The sequence below is a fragment of the Sciurus carolinensis genome, chromosome 13, assembly GCF_902686445.1.
Source record: "Sciurus carolinensis chromosome 13, mSciCar1.2, whole genome shotgun sequence".
Classification (NCBI taxonomy): Eukaryota; Metazoa; Chordata; class Mammalia; order Rodentia; family Sciuridae; genus Sciurus; species Sciurus carolinensis.
The window spans coordinates 12,597,742-12,612,258 of NC_062225.1; the positions used below are offsets into that span (position 1 = coordinate 12,597,742).

At 44.2% G+C, this 14,517-nt stretch overlaps 2 protein-coding genes across 2 annotated transcripts in view; both read right to left on the reverse strand.

The window, feature by feature from the left end:
- Nucleotides 1–1,252, reverse strand: part of Slc9a4 (solute carrier family 9 member A4) — a 56,379-nt gene extending 55,127 nt beyond the window's left edge. The window contains exon 1 of the mRNA XM_047523314.1: nt 632–1,252. Within this exon, the coding sequence (XP_047379270.1) occupies nt 632–887 (256 nt within the window). The 5' untranslated portion in view covers nt 888–1,252. The remainder of the gene's footprint in view (nt 1–631) is intronic.
- Nucleotides 1,253–6,830: 5,578 nt separating this feature from the next.
- Il18rap (interleukin 18 receptor accessory protein) overlaps nt 6,831–14,517 on the reverse strand; it is a 54,736-nt gene continuing 47,049 nt past the window's right edge. Inside the window, 1 exon segment of the mRNA XM_047523435.1 lies at nt 6,831–8,075. The gene's annotated coding sequence lies outside the window, so the exon portion shown is untranslated.

Genomic DNA, 14,517 nt, shown 5'->3' on the forward strand with positions numbered 1-14,517 from the left:
TCACATTATTTCACAAAGGAGACCATTGACTCCATTTGACTTAGATGTAAACCAATATTTTACCAACAGATATCATCTCATAAGGCCCTATATCCCATCTCTGAGGGACACAAGAGTTGCCCGTGATTGTCTTGCTCCTTGCTTTCTGTCAAGTTTCAAGGAACACATGCCACTTGTAAAGAATAAACAATGGAAGCCACTAATGAATTCCACAGTGATGTGGTTGAGAATGAAGGAAGAATATTTCACAGAAGAGACATTGCGTGGTTTCCTGAAATTTCCAACCTGCTTCACTCCAGGGTCTTAATGCTTTGTACTTTATATTTTATAAAGCATATTGAAACTTGTACAAGACAATGTCATAGCAGTGTCACCCTGAAATGAGAAGAAACCAAAGCAGCCCAGGATCCCAAAGTAGTCTCTTAAATTTCAAAGCAAAAATCCTGAAGCATTAAACAGCTTTGTTTAAAAAAAAAAAAAAAAAGTCGTGACATGGCCTTGAATTATGGGAAGAGAATTTTCATTTAATCATAGTTACCATTTGAAATCCATGTAGTCCACCATCTATAAGGCATTTTCACATAATGTTATTTGAGAAACAACTTCCAAAACCAGGAGTTTAAGGACTTACCTATTTTTGCAAGAGATGCTAGCAGTATCCAGAGGGTAACCTCATAAGGAATTTGCACATAATCATAATCCAGTTCAAAAACAGATATCCTTTCATCTGGCATTGAGCTGGAAGCAGCAAACCAAGACTTAGGTGCATGCTGGGCAGGGGAATTTCCAGATTCATTCAAAGAAGAAGATGCTTCAGAACCTACAAGGGCCACTAGAAATAGCAACCGGTTCCAAGGACTAAAAGGCACAAACACCTTGAGACCCATTCTGTGGGTTTCTGCTACACACCCTGGGTGCAGATGCGTGCCGTGGGAAGGGCTTCTAGAGAACAGTTACATCCACCTGGCTCAAGGTAACAGACACGCAGCCCGTGGGTCAGTCCCAGAGAGTCCGAGTATGTTGTTGAGGCTGTGTGTAGAAGATTTCGACTGTTTTTTAAATTGCTTGTGTTCAGGCAATTCGGCTTCAGACTCAAATGCAGTCATTCCAAGAACTTGTTAAGCCCAAGGAGCTACCTGCAGAACCTTCATCGGATCATGACATGTGAAGGGGAAAATCTCCTCATTCAGAGCTGTTGTATCCTCACTTCACTGCATGCAAGTTTCATCTGGAGAGTCAAAATCGGAAGGGACACTACAGGGCTCATTCCATGTGTCATCCAAGTCCTTCGAATGAGGAAGGGAGTCCTTGCCGCTCTGTGGCATCCCAGGACGGAGCTACCTGTCCTGCACCTGTTCCTGCCCTCCTCCCCTTGCTACTCTCTCACTTGTTCTGAGTGGTCAGGCAGGTAGCTCTTGAAACACACTTAATTATTTGCTCTGATTTGACTTTTGTAATGAAATGCTTGCTCTCAGGGCGCTCCACAGGTTACACTGCTGCCATCTAGTGGGCACCCGCAATGAGACACCCTTGGCAAGTTCAGGGATGAACAAGGTGACCAGGAAATGAACTTCATTCAAACCAAGGCACTTCTGAGAATGAAGAAAAACTGAACCATGGGTGTAAACCAGAAATGTTCTGGAAAACTGTGTCTTACGGTCTCTGTAAATGAGCAAGGAAGAGGAGGAGGTGGTGGCCATGGCCAGGGAGATGTTGGCATAGTGTACTACTAGATTTTGTGATGAGTAATTTGCAGGAGTGAACTCCAACTCCACGAGACTCTACAGAGAGTTTCTCAGAGAACAAGAAACCAAATGACAACTTCTACAAGTGCCTGCAAATTTCCTGTTTTAAGGAATTTTGTTATTGTGGTTCATTAGTTGAAAAGTCGCATCACAAGAGTGTTTATGAAAGAATTAATTCGGAGGGGAATCTGATTAATCTATTTCTAGTTTTTCTACATTTAACCAAGCAAACTTGGCCCGGTTACTGCATTTGAAAAGAAAAGGGATAATGCTGCTCATCTCACCAAGCAGCTAGAAGCACTAAATGAGATGGAGCAAGTGAAGTATTTGGTATATAGCTGGCACTTAATAAATGCCAGTTTTCACTATTTTAAATCACATTTCATGTTCAGCAAAGATCACTAGAAACTGAGGAAGGAGGGGTTGCAGTTCCAACACCAAATTCATAATAAGACAGCAGGATGAAGAGATCACAAGTGGGTATTTTCTCTTTCCCTCACAGTTGGACTCTACATCACTAAAATTAACATCAGGTAGGTTACAAGAAGGACACCATCATGAGTCAACTGTTTTTACTCAGAAGCTCCATAATAGAAAGTTTATTTATAATAGATATTTTTTGGTACTGGGGATTGAACCCAGAGGGGCTTAAGCACTGAACCACAGCCCCAACCCTTTTTATTTCCTTTTTCAGTTTGAGACAGGGCCTCCCTAAGTTGCTTACCGCCCTGCTAAGTTGCTGAGGCTGGCTTTGAACTTGTGATCCTCTTGCCTCAGCCTCCCCAGTCACTAGCATTACAGATGTGTGTCACCATGCTGGCTCTGGTGTTTTATTTGCATTTTTTAGTGTCCTTCTTAAAATAAATGAAGGGGATGGGAATTTCCCATAGTGCTCTGTGGAAAGACCCAAACCAGTGAGAAGACCTCCATTCTCAGGCATGAATTATCTGATTCGCTCATTTGAGTCTCAGTTTCCTCATCTAGAAAGATGAAGATGCTGTCCATCCCAGGGTCCCTTTCCTGCTCTACAATTCCGAATCTTCACGAATATATGATGAAGTGTTTTAACTTACAATTAACCGACGGCTGATAGCTCAGTCGCTGTTAGACCAGGGAGGCCAGTTAGGGAGGGTTGCCGGGGAACAACTTGATTCACACCAGCTGACCCTGTGGGACTCCAGGTGAAGATTGAGCCGCCCACCTTGTTAGTCCTTGGCATCCCTTCCCTCCATGCAGGACACACACAGGTGTCCGAACATGCTTTCTGAAATGCTTTCACAATTTAGTGCACAGAGGGTGAGACCAAGCCTCCAGGAGTGGGGGAACCAAAGGCGGAACCAACTGGAGAGAAAAGAAGCCAAGGAGACGCACTATTGGGGTGGCAGCCACAGGACTCAGACTCTCCCCCACGGAAAACACCATCATGGGTGAGAACCATTAAACATAAAAGCGACCATTACAGTCTCTGCAAGTTGTCCTCGGGACCCACAACAGTGTCTGTGAGACCTGCAGAGCCGGGTGGCATGGCACGTTCTCTCCCCGACCCGCAGTTCAGTGTGAAGAAAGCTCTTCTCTGGGTGCATGTAACCAGGAGCTGCGGACTCCCTGGAATCCCCAGGATGGGGTTACAGGTTCTGCCCAGAAGAGTCAGGCTGTCAGCACATGTTACGCAAAGCTGCCCCTCTCTGCCCCAGCAAGGTGTCACTCAAGATCTACTGCAGTCCGGTGTGACTAAGAGACCCCTTCTTCCTGATAGCCCTACCATACGATTGAACTTTAACCCCAGGTGCAGAGGGCCAGGAATATGGAGCCCTGATTATTCTGACCAGCTTGCTCAGGAAACTGACTTTTCCCACCAGGAAGAGCAAGTCAAGAAGGCTAGGGGCTTCTACTCCTGTCCAGCATCCCACTCAGAGAGAAGGGCCTCCCTCCAAGAAGGGCAGGGGACTGCCACTGTTCTCACTCAGAGTGCTGAGACAGGGTCTACAAAAGAGGAAAGGCAAGAAGGGAGAGCTCTACAGCTGTCTCTAAGGAGACAAGTCTTATTTGAGACTTAGTGTAGGGAAGTTTGAGCCTAAGGTCACCGTCAACAGCCATGGAGATTTGGGTTGTGAGCAAGTAGCAAAAGCTAGAAGCTCCGTGGTAGCAGGAGAAAGGATAGATCAATGAGAACTTTAAGAAGAACCCTCCTGAGGTCAGAGCAAGCCTCAAAGCTGGGAAAAGAAAGGAACTGACTTCAAATGGTCAGAGTATGGAGGAATGTATAGTCCCAGGCATTGTTGCAAACAGGAGGTTACGCTTAGCAGAGATAAAAGACCAGTTGGAAGCTGAGCAGGGTGATCAGTGGAAAAAAAAAAAAGAAAAATCAAAGAAAAGCCTGCTAAAACCTGTCACCTGGGTAAGGGGAGAGGAGGGAGGAGATTACAAGAAATCCAGTTTGCACTGGTAATATCAAGGCTGTAGAGGGAGGGCATAAACTATACTGAAGTAGGGCAGCCAAGTCACTAACCAAATAAACAAGCAAATAGCAAGCTCTGGAGTTGGGGAAGAGGGAGGGAGTCAGTATCAAGAATTGCTCAGAGCTTATCCCAAATATCCAGGTTTTAAAAACAATGAAAATGAGACTACACTCTGCCTACAGATGGTGCACTTTTAGATTCAAATACGCAAGATTAAAAGTAAAAGAACAGGAAAAGATACCATGCAAACATTGTGGAAAGAGCTGGAGTAACTTACAAATAACCAACGAAATCATCTTTGGAATAGCAAATGTTGCGGAAGAATATTTTAGAAAAGGAAAGGGTGGATCTGTTAGGGGACAGACAGGTGTGAATGGAGGGAACACAAGGTTAAGAGAATAATTCTATAACATGGGCCACTGTCCTGACCCCTACATGCTTTCTTTGTCACAAAGCAATTTACCTGCAGCTCTGCCTAGCCTAAGTGGTCAGGATATGCCACATTCCTCAGCAAGCTACCTGTTATCTGCAAGAAAATGCAGGCAGGAAATAACATGGCAAAGAGGAACCCAAGTTACTTTGAAAGGAGAGACTTTTGTGACCCTTTTCACAGACCAGCTTCCAGAAGATAAGGATCATTCCTCCTAACAATAAGATCTGTAAGAATGTATGCTTAAGAATCCAGTTAGAATGGGTCAGCATGGGCCAAGGTGACACAGTTGTCACGGCAGTGGTGACTTGAAAGTCTGATGTCACCCTATCAGTCAAAAGTCAAGAGGTAGAACTGGCTGGGACTCTGAAACTTCTCTGGGATCCCCAATAAAACTGAAGTGTAGGAGATGTACACTCTCCCTCTCCTCTCTAAGAGTACCCATTCTCTCCTTTGAGAATGTCCCCTTTCACTTTTTCTATCCCTTCAGTAAAACTCATGCCTGTTACTTGGAGCGACATGTCTGAAATCTTCCTGACTTGATCACAAGAATCAGAGTTTGAAGGGGGTCTTTGCACTGCCTCAGTCTCGTGGAAGGCCCCAGCTCTGTAACAAATCCAAGAAGAGAAAGCATTTACATACCTATAAATGACCAAGTGAGACTTGTCCCAGGAAGGCAAGGTTGGATTAATACCCCAAAGTCCTTGAATATATCCACAGATTAAAGGACAAAACCTCTTCAGTAAACTGAGACTAGGAATAGAAAGAAACTTCCTCCACATGATAACATCAAAGCATACTTAGTGGTATGAGACAAAATATGTTTTGCTTAAAATGAGGAATAAGACAAGGATGTCCACTCTTCATCACCTCTGTTTACTGTTCTACTGGAGGTCCTATCTAAGGCAACTAGATAAATAAAAGGCATTCAAGTTGGAATGGAGAAAGCAAAATAATTTCTATTTACAGACAATATATCTTTTATATAGAAAATCCTAAATGATTGACTAAAAATCCATTAGCTCTAATAAATGAGTATGGCAAGCTTGCAGGGTATGAGATAAATTTATAAAAACAAATTATATTTTAAAGTAACAAAGCAAATGAAATTCAGGAAACAATGCCATTTATGACAGCATCAAAAGATAAAATTCTTAGGAATAAATTTAACAAGAGAAATGTCAACTTTGTATTCTGAAAAACAAAATATGGCTGAAAGTAAGGAACTAAGTAATAAAAACAAATCCCTGTTCATAGATCAGAAAACTTAATATCATTATATTGGCAGTACTCTCAAAAATGATCTACAGGTCCAGCATGATCACTACCAAAATTCTAGATGTGCTTTCTTTTATAATATGACAAGTTGGTCCTGAAATTCATAAGGAATATGTCCATAATAACCAAAAAAATCTTGAAGAAAAGAAAAATAAAATTGGAAGATTTATACTTCTCAATTTCAAACCCTGCTACAAAGTTCCAGTAAACAAAACAGTGTGGTACTAGCATAAGAGTGTAGACCAATGGACAGATTAAGAGTCCAGAAATAAACCTTTATGTTTATGGTCAATTGATTTCCAACAAAAGTTCAAAGAAAATTCAATACATAAAAAGTAGCCTTTTCAACACATGGTGCTGGGAAACCTGATATCTGTTTGCAGAAAAATAAAGATTAAATTAGTTAATTTTTATAGGATGCTTAGAACTTAGGAAACACTCAGTAAGAATTGCTTTTAAACAGGCAGCGCAGAGGGGCGAGGCTGGATAAGAGGAGCCTCCTTCACTCAACAAAGTGGAGAATTTGCTGTCATGTATCCTGGGGACACCAGGAAGGAAAAGATGTCTCCAGAAAGAGAATGGGATGTTTAAAGAACACTTTTTGTGTTGTGCAGATTTTTATAGAACCATTTAGAGAGGGTCAGGGCACTTGATAAACAGGAGCTTCATATTTTAATAGAAAACAAATTCATTTTGATATGTGTCAATGATAATACAATCTAAATGATTAACCTAAATTCCTGAAAAAGATCCATTCACAGAGCCACCACGACATGATAATGTGTTGGACACCTGCAGGTCTATACCTAGCCATATACGAAGAGAGATTTGAAGCTGAAAGGTGAAAAAGCATAAGAACATCTTTTTGCTTGCAAGTCAGAGAATTAAAGGAATTTCGTGGAACTTTAGGGCTTTGCAAATACCTGAAGCTTTTTTTTTTTTTTTTTTTTTTGGTGCTGGGGATCGAACCCAGGGCCTTGTGCTTACAAGGCAAGCACTCTACCAACTGAGCTATCTCCCCAGCCCCTACCTGAAGCTTTTGATCTGAGTATTCAGACAGTTGTATTGACAGTGGAAACCTGCCCTGCTCTGACCCCATTTTGGTGCCTGACCCAAAAGTCCTTGTGGTCCTTGTCACCCGCGCTTGGAAACCCATCCACACCTGGAGTCCTGGCTTGAGAAAGGAATGCCTGACTTCTCTCCAGCAGATCCCTTAGGATGTAGGTCACCATAGCCTGTCTCTCCTCAGGGCTCTGTCCTTCCCATCCTCCAGGGCTTCTGCTGGGTAGGGCGGGAAGCAGAACTTTGGGGGACTTCTCTCTCTCTGTCTCCCAAAGACAACTTTTGTTTTGGAGAAACTCCAAAAGAAACAAAAGCGAAGCTGACACCACTTTCTGGGCCCACACCTGGTGAGTTGGGAAGTCGCCTCTCTCCTAGAACAGCTTTGGACAGAAGGATCGACACCCTTCTCCACCTTTCGGTCGTGTGCGCCACTTTTGACTTTACCCAAAACTTGCTTGTGCAGCACTTCTGGGTCTGAAGTATCTGTGTCTTGCGTCTGGGCTCTTTTCCTTTTTCAGGGCTCAAATTTCCATTCTTTTTTTAGGAGGAAGAAGGAAAAAGAGCAGCAATAGAGAATAGGTCAACGCTGTCCAGAACGATGATTTGCTTTCCAAGCCCACAGCTAGCAATTAAGCGGAATGACCTTGGACCGAGTCCTGGTATATCATACTCCAAAATTGAAAGCCTGCGTCCCAGGCCTGGAGACAAGTCAACAGCTTTGACCCTGCTTTCAGGACAGAAAAGCTGAGCTCTGTCCCTGCCCCCACAAAGTCAAAAGTCCACCGCTCAGAGACAAACAGACAAGCCTGATGAATGGCATAATCAACTCCAGGGGCTCCCCCAATTCACAGAGGAGCAGACAGGAGTCATGGTGCGGTGGCCATGGGGGTGGGGGGTCCTGAATGTGAACTTTGCAGTGAATCAGATCTCCACACCAGAGTTAAAGTCACGTTCCTGCAGTTCTAAGGTGATAGTTTCCCCAAGGGAATTAGAATCTTGAAAGAAGACCCTTGAGGCTCCGTGATCTCTTCAAACTTTGGTTATGCTGTCTCCCACAATGATGATGATGATGATGATGATGATGATGCTCTTGAAGACAGTCTGAAGATTAAGGGACATAACATATAACAGAAGGGAGAATGCTTAGTACGTAATAGATACCAAGTGTTAGATTCTTTTTATTTCAGGGATTATAAACTCCATATAGGTAGATGTTTTATATCCCTTAGTTTCAACCATACTGCCTAATACGTTACTGGTCCCTAGTGTATCCTAAAGGGATAGGGAATTGAAGTAAAAGAGCAGGTCATTAAAACCAAACTGTATCCTTTGCCCACAACTTGCCCACATTATCACCTGTTTCCACTGTTTAGAAAACAAGTCATAAGGCTAGCTGAGCCCAGACTGAAGTGGCTGAGCTAGCAACTCTCCCTCCACTCTTCCCCCTCCTTCCCAGGGACTGACCGCTCCCACCCTCCTCCTCCCATCCCACCCATCACCACCATCCCTCGTAGTAGGTCTAGTCTCCTTCTCTTCCTTCTAAAATGATCCCTCCTTTTCTTTCTTTCCTTAGCAAAATTCCTTTTTCCTTAGGGTGACCATGGCCTTGGATACTGAGGATCACAATTTCTCTTTCGCATGGGTGGACCATGTGGGCTGGCCTGGGTGCTGCTTCTGTTATCCCAGAAGGGTTGCCAGTAGATATCCAGGCAGATAAACGCAACTGCTAGACGCCAGATCCTGAGAGGCAGGGAGATATTGCAGGCACCTTAGTGCCTTTTTGTTGCTATAATAGAGTGCCACAGACTGGGTCACTTAGAATAAACTGAAATTTATTGGCTCACAGGGAAGATGGGACCTCCAAGATCAAGGTGCCAACGTCTGGCAAGGACCCCCTGGCTGCATGATAGCAGAGGCACCACATCACACGGAGGAAGAGCTGAAGGACAGAGAGAGGAAGAAACAAAAGGAGACAACCCGCCCCTGCCACAATGAGTCCCTCCTGCCATGGTGGCCTGGATCCATTCCTGAGGGCAGCGCATGAGCCCTTCTTACAGGTCCTACCTCCCTGTGCTGCCACAATGGTAATAAATTTCAACATGAAGTTGGGGGACAAACAATCAAACCATAGCAGTGGGTCGGAGGAGATTTAGGGTCTTTTCTACTCAGGCTTCAAGGACATAGATGGGTGTGGGAAAAAAACAGATGATTCCCCCCGCCCCACAATTTGTTTTGCAAGAACTACTTACATGCCAGGGAATGACTGCCATCTTCCACTTGCTGGGACTCAGTCTAGGAAAATCTCAGTCTAACTCCTTTGGGAGTTCCCTACCCACTTCACATCAGCCCCAACACCAAGTGCTTTGGTATTAGTCACCCTAGGCTGCCATAACATCTTACCACGGTCGAGCTGGCCTGAAGAGCAGAAATTTATTTTCTCATGGTTCTGGAGGCTTGAAGTTGAAGGTGCCAGACAATTAGGTTTCTGGTAAAGGTTTTTTTTTTTCGTGTTTGTGTTTGTGTGTGTGTGTGTGTGTGTGTGTGTGTGAGAGAGAGAGAGAGAGAGAGAGAGAGAGAGAGAGAGAGAGGGTTAATGAATTCTCTGGTGTCCTTTCTTATAAAGACACTAAATCTATTGGATCAAGGTCCCATGACAGCCTTAACTCAGGAGGCTGAAGCAGGAGGATCTCAAGTGCAAAGCCAGCCTCAGCAAAAGCAAGTGCTAAGTAACTCAATGAGACCCTGTCTCTTAATAAAATACAAAATAGGCCTGGGGATGTGGCTCAGTGATTGAGCACCCCTGAGTTCAATCCCTGATACACACACACACACACACACACACACACACACAAAGAGCCTGTTTCTAAATATAGCCACATTAGAAGCTCAACATATGAACTTTAGTGACAGAATTCAGTCCACAGAGGAAAGCTTTCACAAGTTGTTCTTTCTTTACCTAGATCCTGACTTCTTGTAATGAAAGCTAGATGTTGCCAGAAGAATTTGTTCTCTCTTTAGTCTTAATTGGCAGAACCTGAATGTTCTTGTGTAAAATACGAAGATACAGAAGTGTCAATATCCACAGGTAGCTTGTGACTTCAACAATCTGTAGCTTTGTTGCAAGACAAGAGTTTTGGGTCCCTTAATGATAAAACATTCATGACTCACAGCCTTTAGCAAAGAGAGGAGTTTTTATGATCAATGGAAAAATTCTCCAAAGGTCAACTGAAAGAGACCACTGATCCCAGAATGCTTTGTGATAGAGCAAGAAACTGCCTCAAAGCTCACTGGCTTGGCAGTCCTTGATACAGAGCCAGCAAGCTTGGCTGTGGCTGGCCAATCTGCCAGGATGTCTCAGAAAGAGCGACCTGGTGCCCCTTCCTCCACATATAATTTCCCACAATTCTTTAAAAAGGTTATGGGTCAGGTAAAAATGGCTGCCTCTTCCATGTGACTAGAAATGCTACTCTGCACCTGGAAACCTCACTGCCAACCGTCCTGAATTCCATAGCCAGGGAAATAGCTCTTCCTTCTCCTGGAAAGGTTGGTTTCTTAATCTTTGGGGCAGATCCAGGAAAGCAGGCTCCCAAGCAGACAAAGCAATTTGCTAAAGGACATTTGGCCAACAGAGGACTTGGAAATTCTGAGTATGTGAGGTTCCAGAAATTTGTGAAGTTGGAAGTAGAAAGATAATAGGCTTTTGTCAACCACAGGCAGGAGCTCTCCATGGGGTGTCTTTCAGATGCTGAAGTGTTAAAAGAAAGCCTCTTATAGGAAGGTTGCATGTTGATAAGTCAGTCAGATGGGGTTGTGGCTTATTGTACAGTAATTAATTAGTACAGTTGGCTTTGGGTCCGAAGTCATTATCATAACCACTCCTTTAAGAGGGCTTTTATTCAGAATCAGTATATTTTTTTCTATCATAAAAAAAAGTTGGGAGAAGGGGTTTCTAGGCCACAGGAAGTAGACAGAGGTAAAATTCAGAGGTCCAGAGGCTGGCTCTGTCTCCTCCCATTTGGGCAAGTGGCCTACAGTGTTGAATTTATTTCAGAACCAAGAGTACGTAGGTTGTATACGTCCCTTAAATAGAAGTCATAGATTATCACAGCAACTTCATGTGGAACAGTGACATAAACCCTGAGGGTCAAGACTAGTAGGGAATCAAGAATGCAGCTAATTTTTCAACTCCAACAGATCTTCATTGCTTGAAGAAAATGACCAGATGCTGTTGATACCGCCATTTAATAGTGACGAGTTCTGCTCCTTCTAATGTTGAAGATTGAACACTAGAGAAATACGCCAAGGCAAGCATATTAAGCAGGTTTTATTTAAAGGTAATAATACAGACTTCTCCCGGCATGAAGAAGGGGGCCATGGCAGATGTTCTAAAGTCCCCAGAAGTGAGCGCACCCTACATCTTTTATAGGTTAAAGCCTCTTTTGTTCTCCAGTTCTCTCCCCCTTCAGCTCTCCCTCCTGTCTACCTGACTAGGCCTGGTTTTGCACAAAGTGAGAAGCCATGGGCAGGGGGAGGGCCAAAGTGATTCAGGCTGGTAAGGGCCCAGGGGGCATTAATTAGCAGCTCCATGCTTGCAGTCCTTGATAAAGGCAGGTAAATTTGGTGATCAGTGGGCTCCAGAGATCTTTGACATTCCATTCTCCCAGGGGCAGTCTCCAACTTCCAGAGGCAGTTGACTTCCTGGCTTCATTTCCTCGATTTGACCCAATCCCCTATTTCTACACTAACTACCTGTCCTTAATTCTGGCTTCACTGTGATGCACACTAAACCAAAAAGCCAGAGAAATCCCCCAAAGATATGCTGCATCCGCTGCTCTGGGGTGGCCAAGGCTCTTCTACTGAGTTCAGTGTGTGTGTGTGTCAGGGGGAGATGGGTGAAGTGGAACCGGTACCGGCCATCTTTTCATACCAATTAAACCTACTTGCAATGGGGTATCTACATCCTTACATTTACCCTGAATCCTATGTTACTCAGGAATATACTAAAGGATATGGTTCCAGTGTATCCTATTCCCATTGAGAAATGTCTGTATCCTCCCTACTCACTGTAAGAGAAAAGGTTGCTTTGCAGAAGCGGAAAGTGAAGGATTTGGAAAAGTGTCAAAAAGAGTACCTGCTAGAACAAGTTGTCAATAATAAATTGGAAAACTCCATGCAAAATCGGGAGTCAGGTGGGTGAATTCTCTATCAGGATCTTTATTTCTGCGGCAGTTCACAATGCAGAGACCCAGAGCTCACTTCAGTTCAACAACTGCTAACTGAACTGCTCTGTCACAAGCATGTCGTCCAGAATGAGAAAGCTAAAAATAGAAGGCAGACAGGGGAAAGGAGACAGAAGACATGGAGGGAACTCGGAACTCTCTCCACCTTAACAGATCTGTTTCAACGTGGATTTCCTTACCTCTGAAAAGCACGAACATTTCAGATGGCAACACATGAAGGAGAGCCCTCTGAGGTGTTCGGGAGGAGACCAGAAAAGTCCTTCCAATTACATTAGTCAGGACAGACTCTGCTGCGTAACAAATCACCCTGCAGTGAGTTTCTCACTCACGTTACAGTCCAGGTGGGTTGGGAAGGGCTTCCTCATGGTGTGGCATGGGGAGAGTGGTCAAGAGCCACACCTGCTCCTCACTGCCTCAGCCTAGAAACCACATATCATCTCTACTTACCTTCTAGAAAAAATTGTCACATGACCCCAACCAAATACAGAGGAGACTGGGGAAAGTGGTTGTTCTGAGTGTTTGGAGACAAATTGACTTAAATGAACACAGCCTTCTCTGTACCACACCTGACCCTTAGTTCTGATTAGACTCAACGTACAATTGCGTCACCCAGTTGTAGATGATGTTTGATCTATAAATAGCTTCTTATGGAATCTGTTCAGAGAAAGCCAAAGAGACCATGGGGGACCTAAGGCAGGCAATGGTGGAAGAAGAATGCAGCTGTTTCCTGCAGATAGCTTAGGTCTGCCTCTTCAGTAACCCAATTAAGAAAAAGTCCAAGATGTGAAGCAAGCATGTGTAGATAGGTAAAAATAGCCTGTGGGTTATATTTAACTTTCCAAATTCTGGCCAGAGATTCCCCTGTGCATGATTGGTTTTAAAGGACACAGGACACAGACAATCACCTGGGTGGTGGTGGTCAGATGTTAAATGGCACTTTTCCAGTTGACTCTGAATTTTGACACAGAGCACAAATTTAAGGACTGAGAGTAACAAATGCCCACTCCTCTTTTTTTTCCCAACAGAGGTGTTTGACAAAATGCCCATGGGAAAATATCTTGCTACGTGCAGCTGCTCTGGTTCAGGAATCACAACCCTTCGTCGCCCTCATGACAGACACTTCACTCCTACCTGTGAGAGAGCTCCAGGGGGTCATCCCCTATTGCTGAGGCTTGTCTCCCCTCTGGAAGATGGGCCACCCCCTGGCTGAAAGTTGGCAGAGCTGAAGAGTTAGAATTTCCACAGCGTCCATGGGATTGGTATGAAAAAGAAAAAAGATCCTGGAGGATCTGAAATTTTCCCTTCCAGGTTCAAAGATCAAACTAATATCGGAGCCTCTGCAGGATGTCAGTGATGATGGGAGATCAAGGCGGAAGTGAGGAGGGAGAGGGAAGCAGTGTTGGGAGGGCAGGCATCTGAATCCCCATAAGCCAGGGGAGCATACAGCCATGTAACCAGCTGAGAGCCATGCCAAAAGAATTCACCCCAAAGAACTTCGCTGTGTGGGGCAAGAGATGAGGCAGAGCCAGAAGAGGGATCGCCTGCATTCGTGCGCCAGGAAGGGTGGAAGTCCTAATCGGCAGGGGGGAAGGGAGACTGTAAAAATTCAGTTTTTAATTAACATTCAATAAAATTAGCTTCTTGGGTTCACAGTTGGATGACTTTAACGTGGGCGTAGAAGCACATCATCACCAGGACAATCGGACTACTTACCCTCCTGGATCCTCACTTGGGTCACACCCTCTTGCACCCCTAAATGGCAGATCTGTTCTCAATCACTGTTTTACCTTTCTAAACTTGCCATATAAATGGAAAAATGTAACCACTTTTTGTGGGGAATGGGGTACTGGGGATTGAACTCAGGGGCACTCGACCACTAAGCTACATCCCCAGCCCTATTTTGTATTCTATTTAGAGACAGGGTCTCACTGAGTTGCTCAGCACCTTACTTTAGCTGAGGCTGGCTTTGAACCCGTGATCCTCCTGCCTCAGCCTCCTGAGCTGCTGGGATTCCAAGCATCCGCCACTGCATCCTGCAAAATATAACCTTTTGAGATGAACATTTTTTTTACACAGCATGATGCGTTGAGATTCATCCCCCTGTTGCATGTCTCAGAGATGCATTCTTCTTTATTGCTGAGAAATAGTCCATTGTTGTGCATAGTACTATTTATTATTCACACTGTAGCAGTTATCACTTTGCTACCTCAGCTCCAAATTCACAGTTCGGTACCTGTTCTGAGTAAAGCATCGGACTTTTGTATCATTCATCCATTGCAGTGACCACAGCCTCAGACTCTTCA